We start from the raw sequence: 26,341 nt of genomic DNA on the forward strand, positions 1-26,341 counted from the left end.
TATACTGCAGCTGGTGCACTGCATTTTAGCCCTGCTTTGATTTTATCAGCATTTGTCAATTAATCAACGTGAACCTTGTAAAACATGTTCTCTTATTAGTGGAAACAAGCAAGTGCTTGCAGACTTTGAAGGAAAGGTCATTTAATAAGTTGCTAATTGCGCAAAGAAAGATCTACATTTTTTAAAAAAGGGAAACGCTCATTACCACTCTGCATACAGAACTTGATTTAAGCTTAAACTTGTTGACTGAAATATGGTCAATGGTTGAGCTGTTTTTTGGGTATTTTTTAATTTTTTTTATTTTTTTTGTATTTAATAGCAGAGAAAGATTAAGATGGAAAGAAATTAATCTAGCTGCAGGTCTTCAAAATTTATTTTAAGAAGCTTTTTGTTGTCACCTCTGACATTTCAGAGCTGCCAACTTGAGGCTGTGGTTATAAACAAATCAACTATATTTTCTTGGCAGACAAGTGAAGAGAGAAAAAGACGAAGCAACAGAAGTGGGAAATGGAGCCGCACAAGAGAGCCATGCAGGGGCAAAGTTTTCTTTTCTTCTTTTTCCTTTGCCTCAATTCATCCCTCACTCCACTAGATGAGATGTCAGCTCCCTACTTCCGACTGCCTGGTTCATTTTAAGTTCAGTAAGTGAGAGAAGCTGAGACCAGCTCTCCCCTCAGGGAAGCCAGGCACCCGCACACCCGCCACCTCTCCTGGCCACCAAGAAAGTGCCTTCACTTCCAGGCACAGCACTACCACCGCCCAGCGCTCTGCAGGCATCTGGAGGGTTCAAGGAAGTTGAAAATGGGTAACGTACCTTGGAGAGCAATGTCTACCCTGGGGTCTGCAGGGCTGAACCGAGAAATCCGCACCATCTCCGCAGTATGAGTGAAACTTAAGATGAGATCGTGTGCCTCGAGGCGTTTGTAGGAGTAAGAATTTTGCCCGGAGTTTACAGATACAACGTTCCTTGAATGGAGATGGGTCTTGGCAGACGGTCTGGGCAAAGTGCTTTGCTGCAGGGCTCCTTTTATAAGAGTTATGAGGCCTGGGTTGCTCTCTGCCTGCTCAAACTGGCTTATCAATCTACTCCATTCCGTTCTGTTACTTGTTCTAAATAAGTCATTATTTCGGGCACATTTCCCTAAGCAGATGCAAACACTCTTTTCCTGTGTGAGACTCCCTTGGGCAAATTAGGTTTCTTGGAAAAGGGTCAAGGAGTAATCAAACAAAATACCTACTGAGCAACGAGCCTGTGGTTTCAGGGGATGCTGTCATTCGTGCAGGGCACACCAGAAGTCAAGTTTTAGACACTGCTAGGGCAGTGATGTTGAATTCAATAGGGCCAGGTATGGAAAGAAAAATCCTGCCATCTGCAGCCAAAGTTTCTTTTTATGGTCAAGACAACTGAGTTCTGTCCCAGCCCAGCTTTATCAAAGTATAATTGACAAATAAAACTGTACAACATGCGTCTAAACATGATTTGCATATGCATATGATGAAATAAAAATTCATATTTGAAGGCAAACCAAGAAAAATTTAAAAAGAAATTTTCTCTCTGCCCGTTTGGGCCTCTTCCCTCCCCTCTAGTGTGCAGTGTGCATCCGCTTCATGCATTAACCAGACCTCCCCAATGGCAGAAAGGCCGGCTCAACCATAAAGATCAATTTCTCTTCGTCTGGCGCCAGCCATGTAACTCCCTGGAAGATAACTTTCCTTTCTCAATCCTGTAAGTGGTCACGATGACCCACCATTTGCCTTGTACGTACAGATGTCTCTGGTGAACTTCACATACAAAGTCAATATATCATTTCCCTTAAAGACAGCGACTGGTGCAGAACAGAATGGTCAAAAGACACAGGAAACACTGGCCCCACCTAATGGAAGTTCTTGGCTTAAATACTGATGACCGTATTAATGTCTCCAGCTATATTACTTGTATTCTTGTATTACTTGCATTCTGTTACTTGTATTCTGCCTATTTTATGAGATTATTGTTTCTTGCATTACCAAATGCGTGATGGAGCCTCCGATAAAAAATAATGATGACTACGTGATTTGAAACAATTGAGCAAAGACAGAGTTCTGTAAGATCCATGATGGTAACAGTGCAACTCTAGATGTGGGAAGAAACAATGAGAGGGAACCATCTCCTAGACCGTGTCAGAGTTTCGGTTCCCCTAGCTGTAAAATTGGGCTCTGGGCTACTGTTAACAGGGCCTAGTCCAGTAATAGCACACTGAGTGGCCTATCAATGAAATCCTTGCCTGATCTGGGAACGAGCGTTCCTAGCACAGTGGGACAAATTGGTCATGGTATGCCTCCAAAACCTTGGTTGAAATTAAGACTGAAAAGGAAGGGGCTGTAAAATAAAGAATGCTGTTCACCACCCAGTTCTCCAAGATTCACGTCATTAACCACCGGAGTTGCTGACCTTCAATACACTCTGAAAGGAATTCGGGGCAAAGATCAGCATGCAGACTTTGTGCTCTAGGAAAACTGGCAGGACTGACCCTTAGCCAGCTAGATATTTTCAGGAGACAACTGTATGAGCTCAGTTTCCTGCATCTTCCCATACTTAGAAAAGCACTAAAACCATCAGCTATATCTGTTCCTTATAAATAGCAGTAACTCTCTACCAAGATGTGTGCTTAACTGCATGTCACCCCCTTCTCCAAAATCACACATGTACTCAACGTCCCCCTTTACCTCTTCAGAACAGTTCTCAGAGCTCTCTGAGAGACTGTCTCTTGGGTTATGATCCTCAGGTTGGCTTGAATAAAATTTACACTTTTTTCTTGGATTGACAATTTTTTCATCAACACACATATACTGTGAAATGATTACCACAATAAAGTTAATAGCATAGCCATCACCTCACATAAGTCATCATTGTGTGTGGGGGGGTATTTTTTTATGGAAGCAAAACTGACAGTCATAAAATAATAGAAAATTGCCTTGTCTAATGATTTTAATTAAAAGTTGCTAATCAAATCCTAATTCCTTAATAAAACTGTAGTAAAAATTTTTACAAAGGAAAAGTTACTATGAAATTATCTTCTGTTCCCATTATCTTATCTAACACATGTGGAATATTTCTGAAATACTCATCGTATTTTTTTTTCTTTGAGTCATAAGGAGAAAAGTCCCTTTTATCTTCTTTTAATATTTGCTTTTATTAGCTTCAGCTTCAGTTAGCTGATTTCCATATATCAAGATTCTTTTCAAAACAGAAGAGACGAGAGGTAAACGCAAATTGGGAAAGGAAGCTGCCTGATGACATGATAGCTGCTCCCTGGTAGGAGTTATTTCTACCTAAAACATATACACCATATTAAGAAGCCACAGGGAAGAAATGAATGGATGTGGATGGCAGGTTTTCATTCGTTTCCTTGACATCTCAGAATACAGTAAGTAAGTTTGTGTGTTTCAATTCAAATGGTTCCATTATCTTGGAGGTCTTAATCATTTGTAATAGTTTCTGGAGTGTACAAAGCTTGTGCTTAAGGAGCATTATTGGCATTCAGTGCAGTCAGACTACATTACGAAGATTTACAACCTTGTTCCTGGCTATCCTTGATCATCTTTATTTGAAAGTAAGTTCAGGATGGGGCTTCCCTGGTGGTGCAGTGGTTAAGAATCTGCCTGCCAGAAGACCTAAACAGGCATTTCTCCAAAGAAGACACATGGATGGCCAAGAGGCACATGAAAAGCTGCTCAACATCACTAATTATTAGAGAAATGCAAACCAAAACTGCAATGAGGTAACACCTCACACCGGTTAGAATGGGCATCATCAGAAAATCTACAAACAGTAAATGCTGGAGAGGGTGTGGAGAAAAGGGAACGCTCTTGCACTCTTGGTGGGAATGTAAATTAATACAGCCACTATGGAGAACAGTATGGAGGTTCCTTGCAAAACTAAAAATAGAGTTACCATATGACCCAACAATCCCACTACTAGGCATATACCCAGAGAACATCATAATTCAAAAAGACACATGCACCCCAATGTTCATTGCAGCACTATTTACAATAGTCAGGACATGGAAATGACCTAAATGTCCATCAACAGATGAATGGATAAAAAAAATGGAATATTACTCAGGTGTAAAAAGCAATGAAACTGGGACATTTGTAGAGACATGGATAGACCTAGAGACTGTCATACAGAGTGAAGTGAGTCAAAGAGAAAAACAAATATCATATACTAACATATAAATGCAGAATACAGAAAAATGGCACAAATCAACCGGTTTGCAAGGCAGAAATAGAGACACAGATGTAGAGAACAAACATGAACACCAAATGGCGTAAGCGGGGAGGGTTGAGGGGGAATGAACTGGGAGATTGAGATTGCCATATATACATTACTAATAAGAAAAAAAAATACCATATTGTACACTCTAAATATATGCAGTTTATTGTCTGTTAACTGCATCTCAATAAAAGTTCTTAAAAAATAAAAATAGAATCCGCCTGCCAATACAGGGGACACAGGTTCAACCACTGGGCTGGGAAGATCCCACGTGCCGTGGAGCAACTGAGCCCATGTGCCACAACTTCTGAGCTTGTGCTCTAGAGCCCATGAGCCACAACTATTGAGCCCACGTGCTACAATTATGAGAGGCCCATACACCACAACAAAGAGAAGCTCCCGCTTACTGCAACTAAAGAAAGCCCATGTGCAGCAACAAAGACCCAATGCAGCCAATAAATAAATTAAATAATTAATTAAAATAAATACACAAAATTAAAAAATTAAAATTAATTTTTTTAATTTTAAAAAATTAAAAAAATTGAAACATTTTTTAGAAATTTAAAAAATAAATTAATAAATAAAAGTAAGTTCAGTCTGATGAGGTGGCTTAAGCATCCTCCTATGTTTCAGCCTGTTAGTCATGCCCCACCAGAACATCTGGCTTTGCTGAGTACCCTCACACTTCTCCAAGTGAAAGTCGGCAAGGTGAATGGGAGGGACTGGCAGGTGGCATTTAACCCGGGAAAAAACGTTGAAAAGGGCAGCCTTGTTTTGAAATGCATCCAGGGTTGTGGTTTAATTCAGCTATGGTATGGCCAATAGATGAGGAGATGCTTGCCATTGAAAAGATAGTTTGTTACATATAGTTCCCAAGAGGAAGAGGCACGCAATGCCACATCAGGCCACGCAGGGCCACATGGGGGGGTACCAGGGTTGCTCAGGAGCAGAGGAAACAAGGAAAACATATGGGCAAAAGGCTTTCTTGTGGTTTCTGCCGGGTAAGAAGGTTTAGGATTCGATAGTTTACATAATTTCCGGAGGTTCTGAGGCATAGGCATGATTCCTAATTGTCCAGTATCTGGCCCTGGTGTGATTGAGGGCAGAGGGATAGAGATGTGGACTGCAGAGGCCTGATAAAAAGCGGCACGTATGGCATGGCCTCGGGATTGGTTCGCTTGCAAATCAAAGGTGTACTCCCAGGCACGCTGTCTGCTCTCTCTAGAAATTAGCTAACCCTTGGAAAGGCAGTGCCTCCCTGGCATCTTCAAAACTCTAAGATGTCAAAATACATCTCATAAAATACAGAAGATAAAAAACAAGATTAATACAAGCCTGTCTGAAACACTGCTGTAAGAAGCATAAAAACAGAGCTTCTCAAACTTTAATGTGCATAGGAATCACCTGGGTATTTTGTTAAACTACAGATTCTGATTCATTAGATCAGGTAGGCTTGAGATTTTACATTTTTTTTTTTTTTTGGCCACACCCCGCAGCATGGGTAATTTCCCCGACCAGGGACCAAACCCACAGCCTCTGCAGCAGAAGCACGGAGCCTTAACCACTGGATCACCAGGGAAGTCCTGAGATTTTGCATTTCTAATAAAGTCCTTGCTGATGTTGGGACAATGCTTTGAGTAGTTAAGGACAAGAATATCTCTTGGTCACCTTCTGCAGGGAAGAGGGAAGAACCTGACACTTACTGAACCCTACTTTGAACCAGATACTCTTAGGCCCTGAATACACAAACTTCATCTTGTTTTGCTTGGACGATGTGCTTTACTCTTAGGAAAAATTATCCCAGTGCTATAGGGAAGGGAACTGAGAGTCAAGGTAGTTAAGTGACCTGCCCGGGTCACTTAGTTGAAAGGCAGAAGATAAAAACGTATCTGACCTAGAAACCCATTTTTTCCCCCACCACAACTTATGTACAGATGGTTCCACTCTGATGGAAAAGCAAATGTTTCTGCTGGTAAAGGCTTCATAAAATATAAAGTGTGAACTTGAATCATGGACCACTTACAACTTGAATTCTAAACAGAGGAGAAATTCTGAACGATGCTCATTATCTCAGGACCAGAAACAAATGGTACTGACTAAATAAATACATAACTAACGAAATGGTGCTGAGTTACATTTTATTCCGGCTATTCGAGAAACGCTTTCAGTGGGATTCCCTCTTACACTAGTCTCTCTGTTTTAAAAAAGTGACGCACATCCATGGGAGGATATAAACAATAAAGGTCTGCCTTCCTCCCCTGTGCCTCCATTGCTATTGCGCAGAGAGAACTACTGTTAGGTCTGGGTAGCCTTCTAGAAATTCCAGGCAAATAGTAACCTTCTGTGCAGATAATAGACTTTTTCATACAAGTTCATTCATCCAACCATTCATTGTTCCGGGGGAAAAGCGGTAAATAAAACATGTAATATCCCTCACGCACCTCACATTCCAGTAGGGGTGCTAAATCATAAACAAACGAGGGAACTAAACATTATGCCAAATAAGGATAAACAGGAATGAAGAAAACGCCGGCGGGGGATGTCTGCAATTATAAACGCAGTGGTTAAGGAAGGTCTCATGGAAAAGACGGGGTTTGAATAGAGATGTGAAGGAGGTCATCCTGTTCCACATTTAGTTTTTCCGGCAGCAATATATGTTAAAGTCCTTGCCATATCAGAACTTAAAGATCGACCCCCTTCTTGTTAATGGCTCCATGGTACTCCACTGTGTGCATATGCCACACTAGTGATGGGAATTCTGTTATCGCCACAAACGGAATGTTTTAGAGTAACCTTGTTATTTAATTTGTTAGGTGATCATCTGAGTGGTTATAAGCAGATTTGGGGAGTGTTGTATAAAGCCTAAGTAGACAGAGCAATGCGGTGTGAAGCTGTGGCTGGGAGCCCTAGCGTGCCACGCGGCCAGGTGACCACGCTATCAGTATTTACTGAATGCCTGCTTCACATTAGCGGCTTCCGTTTTTCTGCCATATCTCAGGGTGGGCTACGTCCACCAGGTGCAGGGGGGTGTCTAGGAGCTTCTCTACCCTGAGGCCAAGGTGACATCCTACTTGCAATATTTTCCTTAACGTCAGGCTACCCTGTAACCCCTGCAAAGTCAAATACAAACCCTCCAGGTGACAAGTTTTCCACATTCCCCACAAAGGAAGCACACGCCAAAATTTTAGGGAGCGGTTAACCCTCTGGGCTCTGAGTACAATCTTCCTCTTTTAGGAGGAGGCACATAAGCTTCCTTAAAACAATAAGGAACAAACACTCCTTACCTTCCAATAATATTTATGTACACGGATGCAGATGTTTTGCATTGGGCCATATGACTGAACAGATTTCACATTTAATGAAAGATTCATTTATTCATTTAATTACCATCTGAGGCAGTACCTGGATTATGTCAGCACTCTGCCAGGCTCTGTAGGAGGAGTAAGTATCTGTGCAATATGGTTCCTGTCCTTGTCACCTGCTAGCTCTTAAGACTGGACAAGGGAAAAAACGACAGTGGTTAAAAGTGGCGTGTGGTCAGTCAGTGGTGCCAAGGACAATGTAGCAGGAATTAAAGGAAAGGGGAGGATGCTAGGATCCAGAGAGGGATCTTGGCTGAGACGTAAACAGGTAGGGATGCAGGTGGAACCAGGGGACTTTGGGAAGGGATGTGTGTGTGTGTGTGTGTGTGTGGAACATGTATGAATGGAAGGTGAATATAACTACACTATAAGCAAAGGCCCGGGTAGGGGAAAATAAAGGTATTATAAAGGGAACACGAAGTGGCCCAGTGGAGTTCACGCACAGAATGTGGGAGGTGGCTGCAGATGACATGAGATGTTGGTTGGAGCGAGACTGGCAGCGGCTTCTGGGGACCCCTCCTTGCAATTAGATGTGAAATAAACAAATGAGCCGTCGAAGATACCAAGCAAAGCACCATCAACCTCTCAACCTCTTCCTCTTTTTCTGTGTTTTGCTTTGTGGGGAGGGAAGGGTACTGTGCAGTTTGGTTTTATAACTTCTATTTCTGATTCCAGTAATTTTAAAAACCAATTTAACACTTATCAAAGTAATATATGCCTATCGCTTAAAAAGGCAAGAACTCCCTAAGAGGCCTATAATCAAAACCAGCCACCCCCCATCCCACCTTCCTCCACCACCCCTGCCCCCTCCTCAGAAACCACTTCTTTGTGTGGTTTGCTTTTATTATGAAAGATAATGATTTGCCAGAGCGAGCAGCCTCCTATGCAGGGAGGACTTCTGCCCTAAGCACTTGCTCTCGGTTTGGTTAATCTACGGGCTGGCCCAGGGCAGGAAGACTAAACAGTGTATCTCCCCCTCAAGGGGGCTGAATGCCGTCATGGGAAAGGACACCCCTTTTACCTTTCAATTCTGATATGTGACAGATGTACACTGATATTTCTTAAATGATCATTTTTAGAGATTACCTAATGTCTTACTACTCTGCAAAATGAGGAAAACTTGACACTCTTACACCATCACCACCTCCCAACAAGTGTTCCTCCTCCCATCTTTCCAACTGTAACTGCAATTTGGGGTTACATCAATATCCTACGTTTACCTTGTTATGACCATGTAATACTGCTTACCACCGAGCCATGCAGTATAAGAACACACTTCCTAGCTCGTTCAGCATTTTTTCCTGGTGTTGTCTTTTTCTTCCTTCTCGTGTGTATTTACTACTCATCACTCCTGAACTTTTCAAAGGAACTATAAAAGCCCTATTAAAGCAATTTTTGGTGTGAGCGACTCAACCAACGAATCTCTCAGATGTGTTTTTCCCTCCACAAGCCTCCCGTTGAGTCCATCCGGTCTAGCGGTTTCCCAGGCCAGCTGCCCACCTGTTGTCCTGGGGCTTCTTTTTAACACCATCTTGCGAAATCCCTGTGCCTCTCGCCTGTGTTGGGTCCCCCGCTTCCTGGATCCCATGGTTTCCTCTTTCTTGCTTTACATCCTCATCTTTGTGGAGCTCATTCTCTAGTAGCTTCCTAAGAAAAGGTACATGGGAGGTAAATTTGTTGAGACCTTCCTTGGGTGTCTGAAAAACGTCTTAATTCTACTCTCACGCTGGCTTGCTAATTAAGCTTGCCATTTAATTCTAAGTACAGATTCGTTCCCCTCACAATTTTGAACGCTGAGTTTCACTGTCTTCTAGCACGCAGTGTTGTAGTTGAGAAGTCGGAGGCCACTGGTTCTCCTGATCTTTTATCTGTGACCTATTTTATTTCTCTGGAAGGTTTAGGAAGCTTCTTTTTAGTCCCTGGTGTTCTGAAATCTCACAGTAAAGAAACTTAATGAAGATCTTTTCTTATCCATTGTTCTGGGCACTTTCTCTTCCCTTTAAAATTGGAAATTCCTGTTGTTCTGGTTTGGAAATTTTTCTTGTATTCTTTGATACGTGTCCCCCCACCATTTTTTTCTATTTTCTCTTTTTGGAACATCTGTAGTAAAACGCTGAGCCTCGTGGACTGAGCCAATACATTTCTTACCTTCCTCTCCCACCCACTATCCATCTTTGCCTGTTAACCTACTTTCTAGAAAGCTTGCTTGACTTTACCTTCTACACCTCTGAATAATTCTTTTTAACTATGAGTTTAATTTCTAAAATCTCTTTTTTATATTCTGATAGTTCCTTTTTTATAGAATTTACCTTTTACTTCATGGATATAATATTGTTTCCTATCTTTCTGAAGATATTAAGGGTTTTCAAAGCTCTTCTTTTATTTTTTATGAACTTTTATTGAGATATAATTGACATACAATAAACTGCATATATTTAAAGTATACAATTTGATTTTTTTTCTTATTAGTAATATATATATATATGGCATTCCCAATCTCCCAATTCATCCCACCCTACCCCCACCCCTGCTTTCCCCCAAAAGCTCTTCTTTTCCTTCTAGAATGATCTATATTTTTTCCAAGCCCCTCAACCCATTTCTCTCTCTGTTTTGATCTCAATATTTTATCCTCTATTTTCTGTGGGGAGCCACACTCAAACATTACTATCTGGTGAATCTCTCACTATTCATTTATATTTAAGACAGTCACATACATATTTGATACTTATATATAAAGAAAGTATAGAATTTATGTATACTTAGGTACAGTGAGTTCCTACACAGCTGATTAGAAACCCTGTCAGGCAGTGCTTCTCACCTGGCAGGCGTCCCATGAGGTCACTGGGTAGGAATCTAGCCATTCCATAGGGACTCCAAATGCCAGTCAGGTTATTTCTTTGAGTCATTCAGTTTCTTTAGATAAGAATCCTTTAAACTCCTGTCTAAAGAACCTGTCCCAAAAGAATCAGAAAAAGAATAGATATGTGTACATGTATAACTGAATCGCTTTGCTGTACACCTGAAACTAACACAACATTGTTAAACAACTATACTCCAATATAAAATAAAAATTAAATTAAAAAAAATAAAGAGCCTGTCCTGGCTACAGGTGCTCTGGGAGCTATGTTGTAGAACAGTCCAGGAGGGTCTTACCTGTTCACCCTATGGAGTTTCACTTAATTCCCTTGGTTTCACCTCTCTATCCTGGGCCTCATTTCCCTGAGTCTAGAGCATCTCTGATTCAGTGTAGCCCAAGACTGTGCCTCAAGCCTCCAGCAGGGATGGAGACTTGGCAGTGGCAGTGTGAGGGTGGGACAGGAATATCCTATGCACTCTGTCCACTAAGTACTACTAATTACTCTGTAATTACTGTGAACTAGTCCCCCCTTTTCCGGGCTCACTCTCCCACCCTTCCTAAGTCTCCCCAGGGTCCCACAGAATGAATCTGCAGGCTTCTCTCAGTAACCCCTCAGCCACTCCCCCTCCATCACTGGGCCGTCTTCCCAAAGTCTGCTGACATCTCTTGTTTAGTACCACTTCCTCCTCTGCTCTCTCTCACTCTCAATCGTTTTGTTTGTTTTTTTTTTTGGGGGGAGGGGTTTGTTTTGATTCTTTGCTGAAATTTTAAGGAGATTTTTGGAATAAGAAGACATAAATGCATGCCTTCAATCTGACAGAACCACAAGTTCCCAGTCTTATAAATTTTACTTTGTACTTATGTACTAATTATGTACTTCACTCTAATCTAGTTAGTTTATCCAGAGAACTTTAGGTGTTACCCTAAATCAACTACTAACTACCTAACAACTACTTTCAGTTAGGATATTGCCAAAACCATTTTAATGCTCTGCGATTTTTCTAGGGAGTACCAGGCAAAGCGAGTTGAACTCCTCTATAAATTCATCTTTATAGTATCTCATTATTATCTTGGCTCTAGAAATTTGGACCAATAGTCAGTTTGAGGTAGATGCCACTTCAATTTTTAAATACACAGGGAGGGAGGGAAGGGAGGGAGGTAGGAAAAAAAGAAAAGAAACAGACATCAAGAAAACGATTTAAAAAACAGAATAATAAGAGGATTGGCTCAAATAACTATTTTAATAAAAGCTATGTAAGTTTATTAAACAAGAAAAGAGACTGCAGTAAATAATCTGACTTTAAGATAACAAACAATGATCATTCATTTGGAAGCCAGTTGCATAATTTCTTTTTTTTTTTAATTTTTAAACTTTTTTTATTGGCATCTAATTGCTTTACAACATTGTGTTAGTTTCTGCTGTACAGCAAAGTGAATCAGCTTTACATATACATATATCCTCTCTTTTTTTTGATTTCCTTCCCATTTAGGTCACCACAAAGCACTGACTAGGGTTCCCTGTGCTATACAGTAGAGTTGTATAATTTCTACCATTGAATGTTAGCTGTGAAACTCCAGTTATTTATCCAACAACTTGCACCCAAAATTCATATAAAAAAAATCACCATTATCCAGCAAGAATCTATCCACATAAGAAATTCTCACAATTACATACACAGATCACTATACAATTATGTACTCACACTTTTATTGCCTAAAGACACACACACTCACACACGTATATATAAATGTATATATGTATGTATTCCTCACCTCATCCCCAAAGGAAAGTTAAGTCAGCTTGCTGGTTACCCTTTTAATATATTACTTGAATATATTTTTATTTTCCTAAGTACCTTTCCTACAAATTTGTCTGCCTAAAATTATGTGATTCTCTCTATTCTGGGACATACTCAATTCTGAGCCAATAAATTTTTTTAAAGTTACCCATGCTGTTGGATGGACCTAGAGACTGTCATACAGAGTGAAGTGAGTCAGAAAGAGAAAACAAATATTGTATATTAACACATATATGCAGAATATAGAAAAATAGTACAAATCAAACAGTTTGCAAGGCAGAAATAGAGACACAGATGTAGAGAACAAACATATGGACACCAAGTGGGGAAAGTGGGGAGGGGGGAGTTGGGGTGGGATGATTTGGGAGATTGGGATTGCCATACATACATTACTAATAAGAAAAAAATATCAAATTGTACGCTTTGGATATATGCAGTTTATTGTATGTCAATTGTTTCTCAATAAAAGTTCTTGAGGAAAAAAAAAAAGTTACCCATGTTGTCAAGAAGAATGCTTCTAGCGTAGCTGTAATCACACCTTTGAGCTTGATGAGATGAAACACTTTGTAGTCAGACTGACCTTGTTTTGAGCGCCAACACTTCCACTTACTGAATGTATGACCCTCAGGGAGCTGTTCTCCCCATGAGGAAAATGGACACACTGTTATCTATTCTGCAGGTTGGATGGAATACGGATGAAATCCTAAAATGTATATAAAGAACCTGACATATTGTAGGCACCCAACAAATAAAAGCTATTAAATTCAGTTCATGAGAAGATACTGACACCTAAACTCTACAAATACATCTTTCCTAAGTGAAGAGTTTTCACTTCTGTTTTCAGGCATCAGATCACTGGTATGCTGGTTAACGAGAAGCAACTTGTCAGCCACAGAAAAGCAAGGGGAAAGTTCTTACAGGCAATTAGGAGAAGCAATGTGAAAGTGAGCGTGTGGGGAGGAGGCCTGGAAAAAAAATTAAACAAAATATTTGACTTTGGATCAGTTCCCTAACCTTTTTGCCGTTTATTTAACTATAAAATTAGGAGGTTGGATGAAGTCCCTCCAGATGTTCAGAATAAAGAGTTCTGTGGTTGGATAATTTTGGAATATGACTCTTTATGCTTGCCCCCTTCTCTATTTAAGGCAGCAGTTTGATTTTGTTTTTCCTGGCATATTACTAACTTAGCTGCCTACACATCTTCCCTACTTTTCTTTTCAGGTACAACATATTAGCATATTTTGGAAAAGAAGGATGAGCTGATCTGCAGTTTCTCATTCCACAGTATGTTTCTCTGAGTTCTACTACTTCACCTAAATGTTTGGTTAAGGAGAAAAGGGTAAATGTGATGTGTGGGAAGTTTCATTTATTGATGCTTTCTCCGATAGCAGCATATAACTTTTAGAGTGGGAGAAAAAGCTATCGCAATTCCAGTGAAAAAAGATATTTCTAAGTATAGTTTAACATTTCATCTATAAGGTACCGTCAGGGTCTTGAGCCGCTCATCACCAGAGCATCCACTGAACTGCTGCCAAGTTCAGTGGATCTGATTTGGTTACAAGGATAGACATATTACTGGGACACATCTGGCAATTTTGGCAATCAGTGAATGAAATGAATCAACCATGTAGTGATCAGACTGGCTGCTGGGTAATCAACGTGACTGGAATGGAAAATAACTGTGGGATAAATTAATCCTTAGGCTGCAGGACTGTCCCGGGATACCAGAATAAAACTCAAATGGGTATTCAAGATGAATATGTTTTCATGCTACAGTTAGAAATTCAACAGTTAAATTATTTCTAATAATAAAATGTGTTCACTTTTTCTTTCCATCTACGAACATTTACTTTTATCTGAAAGGAAAAGACTGTGCAAAGTGTTTGCTGGGAATGAAAGGATGTAGTAGGAAAGAGGCCAACCACCTACCAGAGAAAGATCTAGCAGCCAGAATCTCTGTCAGTAACTTTCCATGTAGCCTTCAATAAGTCTTTGTTTTCTTTTCTTTCTTCCTCTCTCTCTCTCTAAGAACTTCTATTGAGATATCATTGATATACAATGAACTGCATAAAGTGTACAATTTGATTTTTTTTTCTTATTAGTAATGTGTACATGGCAATCCCAAACTCCCAAAGTCTTTGTTTTCTTACTTTTAAAAATAACTAGCTTTGGACTCCCGAGGTGGCGCAGTGGGTAAGAATCCGCCTGCCAATGCAGCAGACATGGGTTCGAGCCCTGCCCCAGGAAGACACCACATGCCGCAAAGCAACTAAGCCCATGCGCCACAACTATTGAGCCTGTGCTCTAGAGCCCATGAGTCACAACTATTGAGCCCATGTGCCACAACTACTGAAGCCCACGTGCCTAGAGCCCGTGCTCTGCAACAAGAAGGGCCACCGCAATGAGAAGCCTGCGCACCACAACGAAGAGTAGCCCCTGCTCACCACAACTAGAGAAAGCCCGTGTGCAACAACGAAGACCCAACACAGCCAATTAAATAAGTAAATAAATAAATTTATAAAAAAAAATAATAACTAGCCTCAAGTAACTTAATATTTAGTTCATTATATTTACAAATTTGGGATTTCCACTTAATGCCTTCTTATATAACAAAACCATTCTTAATTTATCTACATAGTGGAGATAAAAGTGAATGAATATTTTGATGTTCTTTAATTAATTACATGCAATGAAGCCCCCATTTCACCTTAATGGCAGGAATTCTACAAGAACCTGTTGCACTGTGTTTCCTTTCTCTCTTGATATGTCTCCTGACCCTCAAGGCTGCGAAGGTTTGAAAGTGTTTTTAATTATTTCTATATTTTCATTAAATGCTCTACTCCCACCCCCCAAATACTTCTCCTTCTTCTCAAGAGGAAGTTTATCAGAAAACAGTTCTGCAGAATCCAAAGGATGAGTGTGTCAGTAGTGGGTGACCAACTGAGGGGTTGCCCACCGTGTAGGCCTTTCTGTGCTAAAACTAGCACAGCCCCTGACAGACAGAGACTGCGGGTCACTTTGGCTGGTAGCTTGAGAGAAGGACTGGAAGCAGCAATGGACGTCTGCATCAGAAAGTTGCCAAGCACTCTTCTTTCACTGCTAACCAGCTATAGAAAGCCACCGAACGCCAGATGGATGAACGCATTTAATAACCTTAAACTTTCCCTTACACCAGTGCTTCTCAATTCTGGCTTCTTACTAAAATCATCTGGTTAGCTTTTTTTTTTTTTTTTTTAAATGATACTATTCCCTGATTTAACTGATCTGAAGGTAAGTCCCAGTCATCGGCATGTATGTCTAAAATTCCCGTGCTTATTCTAATGTTACTTAGGTCTAAGAAACACTGCTTTGCATCCATTCTGAGGTTCAAACTATAGGCCTAGCAAGAGTCATTCAAAGCAAGGAGACATCTGCTTTATTATCTCTGACTTGCAAAATATTGCATGCAAGTTTCCATTTCACATTTAAAACAAATGAGAACCCACAAACGGACTTTAAATGTATCCACCTAGGGGTCATGGTATGTTTCTCCCTTGTCACAATTATCAATCACCACCATCTGTTGCCATAATTTTTTGCACAAGAAACTGTGTTAGGTGGGCACTGGGGGGCCACAGAGATTTCAAACTCAAGGTCTCTGCTCACTGTAGAACACAGGAAAGGTGACTAAATGATCAAGCAAATGACCTCAAGAGGAGCTCAAAAAGGAAACAGTCACCGCCTGAGATGGTTGGGAAATCTGCACAGGGCAGGTAGGACGTAAAGGCCTCTGAGGATTGGGTAGGATTCTAATCAGAAGGCCAGAAAAGGACTTCCAAGCAGACAGTGGCTAAGAAGCAATTGGATTACCAAATTTAAATATATATACAAACAATCAAACCACAGGAGGCCAACTGCTGAGCACGGGGATATAATGAGCCCAACTGCTTTTCTTTTAGTGATAACCACTCCTGACGTTGACAAGAACTAACCTGGCAGATGAAACAGCTGGTTCCGCTAAGGCATAAAGCCAAGCTTGGTGTATAACTCAGGAGAACGAGCCACAGAACAGCAGCGATAGTCCCTTCCCTCATGCATGCTGGGCCCATCTAGGAGAACTAATTACCCAGGCAGCAAGGCAAAAGCTGCCTAGATCTTTTCCAAACACTTGAGGTTCCTACTCTATCCCATCGAATGATTATTTAATGTTGAAGGAATATGTTTAGGACAAAAAATCGTGCAAAAGCGACGTGCTGTCTTTTATGTCATGTTATGTGATTATCAATCACTGATTTTCAATTACTTTTACAATGCAGTGGCCTTCTCTCCGGATTTCAGAATGCGAGCACCACCTTGCCATTTGTCCTTGCCCCCTGAAAGAGCTAATTTTCACATTAATTCCAAAATCTGGTCTTCATGCAAGACAGTAACTAAATGCCAACCAACGATCTGGGTACGCATCATCTCAGGAAGTCAGTTGGCAAAAAGAACATTTAGAAGTAGGCACCACTGGTTATTTCACACATTATTAACTTATATTACAATTCAAATCAGCTTACAGCTGGCAAAAAAAAAAAATCTCTTCTGTAAAGTGATCTCAAACATAATAGGCTTAATCAGAGATAAATTAAATTAGGCAGCCATGCATACTACAGCGTATTAATTCTGAGTAGTTATTAAATACATTTTCTGTTATCAGTGGTGTGAACAACATTATACGCAAACAAATTCTTTGAGAGGATAGCAAATAAAGTTTATGTTTGGGATGCAGTGTGCCTGACATTTTCCCATGCCTTCTTATAATGTTAAATAATCTTTTCTGCTAATAATGCTACTGGGTTAAGTCTCCATAAATGAGTCAACTTCACTCCCAGGCAATTAAGCAAAAGAACAGCAAATGAAACTGCCAGTGTGGTTTGTTTCTTTCCAAAGGGGACTCTTCTACATTTCTACTGCAATTTTTAAAAGAAGATATTAGTGAGTCAAGCTGCAGCAAAATTGTCCAAAATATAAGGTACGGAATATTCATTATGTCAAAAACGACGTACCTCATCCTGTGTTTTGGGTAACCTGTGCTGCCTGAGAATATTCAAAGAAGGAAATTATTAAGGTTGAGTGCTATTTTGTAAATAACATCCTACCATGCTCTGTTTCCTTAAATGGTAGTAATCGAAGCCATCACCCTAGCACTCAGATTCCATAAACTAGCAAGTGATGCTTCTATAAAAGGAAAGAAAAGGAGACATCTAAGGAATGAAAAGATGTATCAAGAAAAGTAAGGTACACACATACACACATGTTACCTTCCTGGATGTACTTTTGCCATCTTATCTTGTTCTTTTACTAAGCAATCAGGCCCTTCGATTTCTGTATCCAGAAGAAATTCAAGTTACCAGGTATGACTCCCCCCCCGCCACCACCCAACCCCCAAGTCTGAGAAAAACATTTGACACTCTTTGCGCTTTGCACATTTAAAACTCAATGTAAGGTGACAAGAACATTAAGCTGCCCAGTGAGCAAAATGTGAAACTAATCACTAACTGTTCTTAGCCATGGGTGTAGTAATTGGCAAATTAAAGTGCCTGAGAAGAGCTGGGCCACCTGCATCAGAAAGCATCACCTTGGAATGACTAATGAAGACAAATGTATGCAGCCAGCTTTACGGACAACTCCTTCCAACACCCGCAGCCTGAAAAGGCACATTACAGCACCTGCTTCGTTTACTGCAAAGCAAGCACCATGTCGATTTTTGTTGTTGTTATTTAAAGCCATAAAACCTAATCACCCTCAATATTTTGTAGATGATCTTATTTACAAAGCAGAAATAGAGACAGACGTAGAGAACAAATGTATGGATATGGAGGGGTAAAGGAGGGGAAGGGATGAATTGGGAGATTGCGATTGACATATATACACTATTGATACTATATATAAAATAGATAACTAATGAGAGCCTACTGTACAGCACAGGGAACTCTACTCAATGTAGTGACCTAAATGGGCCACCTAAATGGCTCTCTGGTGACCTAAATGGGAAGGAAATCCAAAAAAGAGGAGATATATGTATACATATAGTAGATTCACTTTGCCATACAGTAGAAACTAACACAACATTGTAAAGCAACTATACAATAAAAGTTTTTTAAAAAAGACTGTTATTCACTCTTGAAAACCCAACATTTTTCTTTAAGCTGGCAAACTTGGATCAACTTGCTTATGAAAATGCTGAATGTGTAGCTTTATAACAACTAGATTCGAATAAATACAAACACTTCAGAAATAACTTTGTTTTAATAAACATTCATTCATTCATCCATTCATCTATTTGACACTTACTAAATACCTACTATGTGCTAGGCACATCTTGATATCTGGCAGAGAGAGAGATGAATGACATCTCCTTAAGGAGTTTGTCAACTACTGGAGGAAAACTGCATGCACACATCCAATTTCTACATGTTACTGTTGAAATCTTTTCAAAGCACCTCCCTTTCCCTTAGTCTTCAGAGGAGAAGACTCTTGAGCTGCATTCTAGGACCATATCAAGAGGGCACAAAATGAAGTTTTTGTGGCTAAACAAGCTTGAGAAAAGTCTTCCGAGCTGAGAGAGGAGCATGTACAAAATCAGCGAGAAGGTCATGGTCTGGGTGAGGAAAAGAAATCGCCTTCAGAGTACACAAAGGAAAGGAATACAGGAGGCAAGAAAGCCAACAGATGATGAAGGTGACTCTAGACAAGGGTGAGAGTGTGCAGGGCTCCAGGAGACATGTCCAGGACCTGGGATTTCATTCCATGGGGCAGTAGTTTGCAAAACACATGCTGGGGAACCCTCAGGTCTGGAAAGGGAGGGCGGTAGACCCAGTCAGGACTCCGGGCCCGGAAACTCTGCTCTAACCACAGTAGCTTTGCCAACGTCTGTCTTCTATTGGGCCTTCTAAATTTTTTAAATAACTTTTGAACTTGGAAAATTTTAGATTTATGAAAGTTGCAAAGATGATACAGAGAGTTCCCACAAACACCTCACCCAGTTTCCCCTAATATTAACCTCTTTATGTTACCACAGCACACATGTCACAACCGAGAAACCAACATTGCTACCTTGCTATCAACTAAACTCCAGACTACGTTTGTATTTCACCAGTATTTCCACTTGGGTACTTTCTCTGTTCCAGAATCCAATCCAAGACACCACACTGCATTGCGTCACCATGTCTCTTTAGTCTCTTTTGATGTGTGACAGTTTCTCAGTTTTTCCTTGTTACTCATGACCTTGACAGGCTTGAGAAACAGTAGCCAGGTATTTTACACTCACTCTGGGTTTGTCTGATGTTTTCCTCATGACTGGACTAGGGTTACGGGTTTTGGGAAGAATACCACAGAGGTGCGGTACACTTTCCATCACATGACATCAGGGGGCATTTATCATCAACAAGACTTGGCACTTGCAATGTTAACCCTCATCACTTGGTAAAGGTCATGTATACTGGGTCTCCCCACTGTAAAGTTACTATTTTCCCTCTTCACACGCTCTCTTATTTGGAAGCCAGTCACTCCAGCCCACAATGAAGGATAAGAGTCAGCTTCACTTCCCAGAGGGGGCTATATCTACACACATTATTTGGAATTCTTCTACGAGGAAGATTTGTCCCTTCTACTCTAATTATTCATTTGTTTAATCATTTATTGGATGAACTCATGTATATTTATTTTGCATCTTAGATTATAAGACAATAAACACCATATTATCTATTTTGCTGCTCAAACTGTTCCAGCTTTTGCTATTGGCAACTGTTTTAGGTTGGTGCCTATATTTCTTTGACATGCCCCCATCTTTTTGTTCTTTGAGCACTTTGTTGTTTTAGGGCAAGTAAGAGAATTCAGTCTTACGTTGTATTTTTTTATTGCCCCGGCCCTAGAACCATTTCTCCAAAGGTCCCTAGTTCCTTTTAATGGAGGATGATATTTAGAAACTAGTATCTGGGCATGGGTGTGCTACACGCTACTGGGGTATCACTGCTCCCAGAGTTAGGAGATGTTAGGAGTGAATTAGGAATGTATGTGTATATTCAAGCCCAGGTACATAGATGTATATATACATGGCTATAATTGTTTCTGTATCCGTCCATCTGTATATATATTACATAAAACATGAGGGCATACTAACATGTCCAACTATAACCCAGTACTAAATGGTTCATTCTGGCTTTCCCTCCTTGCTTATGTGCAAATACTCTGACAGAGAAACCTGGCTCTCACTATCCATTTACTTATCTGTTTGACTCCAGTACTTGAACCTTCTTTTGAAAACAAAATTCTATTACTTTAAAATAATAAAAAGCTTGAAAACAAACGTTGTAAGAGAAGACCATTAAATTATTTAACGCAGAAAAGTGACATAATTATATTTGTATTTTTAGAAACACTATTCTGAGACTGGGTGAGGAATGGGTTGAAGGGGGCTGAGACTTGAGGGGAAGGTTAAAATGTTAGAAAGGATGCTGTGTACTCCACAGAGGATACTAAGGGCCTGAGATGAAACAGCAGCTAAGGAAATATAGAAGAATCAATTTGAGAGATATTTTAGAAGATTCATGCATAGAACTTAAGTGATTGGATGCGCAAAGTGAGAGAGAGAAGCTGAAGATAAATGTGGATTAAGTAATGGAATAAACAGTCTTTTCATCTGTTAGAAAATGCACTGGGAAGAGAGGATTTGGGAAGAAAATAATTGAGTCTGGGCACTTAAAATGGAATATCCATGTGGACATGCTTCCAAGACCTCCTGAAATGTGGTTCTGGATTTCAAGAGAGTTGTCTGAGCTGCAAAAGTGAATTTCAGGGTCTTAAGCCCAAAAAGGAAGATGGAAAATCTTGGGACCAAAAAGAAAGGGCAGGAATATGGGACAAATAAGAAACAGAAGATCAGGGACAACAGCCTATACAACAATAATACTGAGAAATAACATGCTGAATACATGAACATGTGGTATCTCTCCATTTATTTAGGTCATCTTTAATTTCTTTCAACATGCTTTGTACGAGGGTGAGTCAAAAATTATCCACACTTTGGCTGTAGAATTTACAGAAGTTTTAATATAACCAGAGTGTGGATAATTTTTGACTCACCCTGGTAGTGTATGTGTCTTGCACTTCTTTTATTAAATGTATTCCTAAGTATTTTATTATTTTGGATGCTATTTTAAGTGAAATTGTTTCCTTAATTTCATTTTTAGATTGCTCATTGCTGGCATATAGATATATAACTGGTTTTTATAGATTGATCTTCTATCCTGCAAACTTGCTGAATTCATTTATTAGCTCTACAGTTTTTTTGTGAATTCCTTAGAATTTTCTATATATAAGACTGTGTCATCTGTAAATGGAGTTTGTTTTATTCGTCCCTTTTCAATCCAGATGCCCTTTATTTATTTTTCTTGCCTGCCTTGGTTAGAATCTTCAGTAAATTACTGAATAAAAGTGGCAAGAGCAGACATCCTTGTTTTTTTTCAATCTCAGGTGGGAAAATTTCAGTCTTTCACCAATAAGTATGATGTTAGCTGGGGGTTTTTTCATAGACAGCACTTTATCAGGTTGAGAAAGTTTCTTTATATTCCTAGTTTGTTGAGCGTTTTTAACAAAAGGTATTTTTTCACATGCTCTTCCTGCATCTATTGAGATGACCATATGGTTTTTGTCTTTTATTCCATGAAGATGAAGTCTTACATTGATTAATTTTTGAAATAACCTTGCATTCCTGAGGTAAATCTCCCTTGGTCATGGTATATAATCCTCTCTGCATGTTGTAGTATTTGATTTGCTAGAATTTTTGGAAGATTTTTGAGTCTACATTCATAATGAATATTGGTCTGTACATTTGTTTGATTTTAGTATCAGGATAATGGTACAATTGTAGTTTTATATATTAGCAGGAAAGAATTGGAAGATTAAACATTTAAATTACACCTAAATTATTAAAAATACATAAAATTCTTCATAATAAATGAACCAAGAGGCATGCATGAATTATACACTAAAAACTATAAAATACTGCTGAGAAATATTAATGAAGAGACAATGTACATTTATGGCTTGAAAGGTTCAATATTGACGTCAATTCTCCAAACTGAGCCTTAGATTTAACATATCCTCAACTGTAATCTGAGTCAACTGATTATTTTTTAGAAACTGTCAAGCTAATTCTGAACTCTACATAAATATTCAGAAGAAATAGAATATCTAAGCCAATTTTATAAAAGAACAAAGATGGAGGACTTACACATCCGACCTGAAGACTTACCATAAAGCTACGGTAATCAATACAATGTAGTGCCAGCACAGGGAGCAACAAAATCAATGGAACAGAATAGAGAGCTCAGAAACAGGTGCACACTCACGTGGTCATTTAATTTTTGAGACTAGCACCAAGGTACTCCGATAAGGAAAGGAAAAGCTTTTCAAAAATAAAAGTGTTGGAAGAATTAAATATTCTATATGGAAAAGAATAAACTCTACCCTGACCTCACATAATATACAAAAGTTAATTCAGTAAGGCTCATAAATCAAACATAAAAGCTAAAACTATAAAACTTTTCAAAGAAAATACTGAATTTTTTTGACTTGAACATAAAGTTATCTTAGGATACAAAAACCAGTATCTATGAAAGAAAGAAGCCCCAATAAATTACACCCCCTAAATTAAAACTTCTGCTCAACAAAAAACATCATTAAGAGAATGAATAGGCAAGCCATAGATTGGAATCGGAAGGAAATAGTTGCAATGTATACATCTAATAAAATAAATACTGGAGACTTATCTATATCTCATACCTCAAAAATAAAAATACATACAAACAACTCAATATAACGATGGGTGAATAATTAATGGACACTTTACAAAGGAAGATATATGAATGGCCAGTAAACACGTGAAGAAGATGTCAACATATAAGGCATCAAGAAAAACACATATTAGATCACAATGAAATATCACTACAAACCCATCTCTAGCTTACCAGAATGGCTGAAATTAAAGAGACTGACAAGACCAAATGCTGCTGAGGATGTGTAGCAACTAAAACTATCATATATTGTTGATGCGGAAATAAAATGGTGCAACTACTTTGGACAAAGATCTGGTAATTTCTTCTAAAACTGAATATACACCTATGTATGACTAAAATTCCACTCTTAGATACTGACCTAACAGAAATGAAACCATATGTTCACAAAAGACTTGTTCAAGAATGTTCACGGCAACTTCATTCAAAATAGTCGGAGCCTGAAAAGAACGCAGGTGTCCATTCATAGAAGAACGGATTAACAAACTGTTGTATATTCATGCAATCTAAAGTCACTCAGCGAGAGACAGAAATGAATTACTGATGGACTCAAGAATAGATTAATCTCAAAAATATGTCATGTAAAAGAAACCCGACACAAAAGAGTATGCAATATATGAGTCTATTTATACGGAGCTCTAGAACTAGAATTGATTTACTCTGGATGTGGGAGTGGGGGGGTGGGGATGTGCTGGGAAGGTGTATGAGGGAACTTCTGGGGGTGATACACACTTGGGTAGCACAGGTGTACATATTTGCTGGAACTCACAGAAATGTACACTTAAGATTTGCGCATTTCATGTAAATATGTAAATTTTACCTAACAATTTTACTTATAAAATAAGAATCATATAAAAAATCATAAACTTTGAATTCTAGTAATGGCATGTATACCAAAGTATTTGGCAGAACTGTAGAGATGTCTACTACTTACTTAGAAATGTTCCCCAAAATACGATGCATTCATGGGTGAACAGAGGGATGTGTAGAGGTAAGCGTATGAGGGTTCAGTGTAAATTTCTTTTAACTTTTCTGTATGGTTAAACATTTCCATAATAAAATCTTGCAAAAGAAAAAAAAGTCTTTAAACACTGAGTCTTTCACAATACATAATAAAGTAAGGAAAACATTAAAAGAAAAAAAAAAAAAGAAAGCAATCCTATCTCATAAGTTACCAGCCATTTGAACTTGGCATCTTTTTAAAATAGCCTACATCTAAATTTCCTTATTTGTAAAACGAAATTAATAAATACCACCTTCTATACAGGATCCTTAAAGGACTGTACTTGCTAATATACGTAAAGAACAGTTCTTGATACAAATAAGCGCCAAGTAAATATTTGAGCTACTATTTTTAGTGAGCATGGAGTGCCTGTGGACCTAAACCCACAAAAACAAAATGTCTCAGGAACAGAAAATACTGTTTGCACACTTTGTTAAGGCAATTGTTATGTTTGTTGCATAGATAAAATCAGATTCACAGTGCTGTGTTTTTTTCTTTGGTGGGTGATTGTCATTTATCAGGACCCCTAAGCAAATGAGCTAGTAAAAAGGAAATATTGTATTTTTGAAAACCCAAAAAGCATATTTTTAGAAATGGTATTTCCTTGACTTTCATTCCAGGAAAATGCTAACACACGGTGTGGAGCATGCTGGGCCCAGAAAAGAAAGCCTGCCAGATGCCACAGCAATAAATAGAGTGGGGCTTTGGAGAGGAAATGTAAAATGAGAACATGTAACGCTATGCCTCCAATACCCTTACCATCTGGTATTCAGCCCACTGAAATTATGGGGTTTTTGGAAATTCACCTTTGTAGGCCACCTTTCATTAATTTTCTTATTTATTTCTTTAGCAAACATTTAAATCACAGCCTACTACGGGCAGAGTTCTATGCATGCCCTTCAGGACCGAAGCAAAATGAAGCTGGGTGAGGTAATTTTAGGGGAAAAAAAAAAAGTTCTAAGTGCAGTATAATGACAGGTTAGCACTATTTACACCTGCCACCTCCTCTTTCAATATTCGTTTTAAAAATACAATTAGCATTTTCAATCGATAGATTAAGCAGCCACATACTTTCGCAAATGACAGGAATTCACAGACAGGAAAAGAGGTAGCAGAATGTGTTATGTGGGCTATGTCTTACTTTGCCGAGAAATACATAAGTAGAAACACATTTTTATAAATTATATTTCCTGTAGTGCTTGTAAGTATTATCATTTTTAGAGATATTTCAAATGCAAGTGGAATTTCTTAATGTGATATCTTTTATTTTCAATTTAGTGATGTTTCTGAGAAGAAAACTGAGCTCTAGAATCTTGAAAATTGTCTTATTCTATTGCGACTGCTGTCCTTTGGGTTTTCAAATATACATACTTGGAGATAATTCTAAGCAACTGTGACTGATGGATTTTACCCCAGAATTTTAAAATAACAACAACAAATTCTTTTAAATTAAAGGAAAAATACATTCCGTTCCCTTGACTTGTCTTTATTTTGGGATTATACATTCTCTGTTAAAATTTAGCATGGGATTTCTAACAGTGATGGCATTGTTCAATAAATAGAAGTCCTTTGTGTGTGTGAAAATTTTCAAATGAATGGGAATGGTCTTAGACATTTTATCTGGAAAACTTTTGCTTATAATATTTATTCAAATGCTGTCCATATTTTCAGGAAAGAATTCAGAAAAATGTCTTTCTCATAAAAAGACATCATTCCCTTGTGTCTATTTTAAAAGGAACTCTCTCTCCTCCCTCCAGTGCACAACACACCAACCCCGTGCTATCAATAGAAGCAAAAGATAAAATTAAAGAAACCCTGACTGCATGCCAAATTCTGAGATAATAGGGTAGAGAAAGCCAGTTGGCAATCACCTCTCCTGGCCCTTATTTTCTCCTCCCACTTATCTCTCCTGGGCTGGGGATGTCTGGACTCTATGACCTCTTTCTTCAGTGGAGACACAAGCTGTGAGTCAGCTGCCCTGCACTTTAATGTCTTATTCTTCTTCCCCTTGAGTGAAACCATACTGTTAAGAGGAAATAAAATGTTCTATGTCAATGAAAATACTCAGTCGCTTGGAAATCATCTTTCTGGGTTTCAGCATCAATACACCTGTGATCTTAAAACATCCTTTCAATTTAAATAGTAATGAATTTGTTACAGAAGTATATTAGGAGACCTATATTCAAATAAAGTTCCCTACTAACTTCAGGTGAATCCACTGTTTTCTAAATCAATAGAAGTTGCTTAG

General features: G+C 38.9%; 1 protein-coding gene across 4 annotated transcripts in view; it reads right to left on the minus strand.

Moving 5' to 3' along the window:
• ENOX1 (ecto-NOX disulfide-thiol exchanger 1) overlaps positions 1–26,341 on the minus strand; it is a 562,092-nt gene that overhangs the window by 242,415 nt on the left and 293,336 nt on the right. The window contains exon 1 of one of the 4 annotated variants that reach the window (XM_057707749.1): positions 9,118–9,256. The exons of the other annotated variants lie outside the window; for them this stretch is intronic. Coding sequence (XP_057563732.1) covers positions 9,118–9,205 — 88 coding nt within the window. The 5' untranslated portion in view covers positions 9,206–9,256. Of the gene's footprint in view, positions 1–9,117; positions 9,257–26,341 lie in introns of those variants that run through there. 4 annotated transcript variants of the gene reach the window in all.

Source organism: Hippopotamus amphibius, chromosome 14 (genome assembly GCF_030028045.1).
Source record: "Hippopotamus amphibius kiboko isolate mHipAmp2 chromosome 14, mHipAmp2.hap2, whole genome shotgun sequence".
Taxonomy (NCBI): Eukaryota; Metazoa; Chordata; class Mammalia; order Artiodactyla; family Hippopotamidae; genus Hippopotamus; species Hippopotamus amphibius.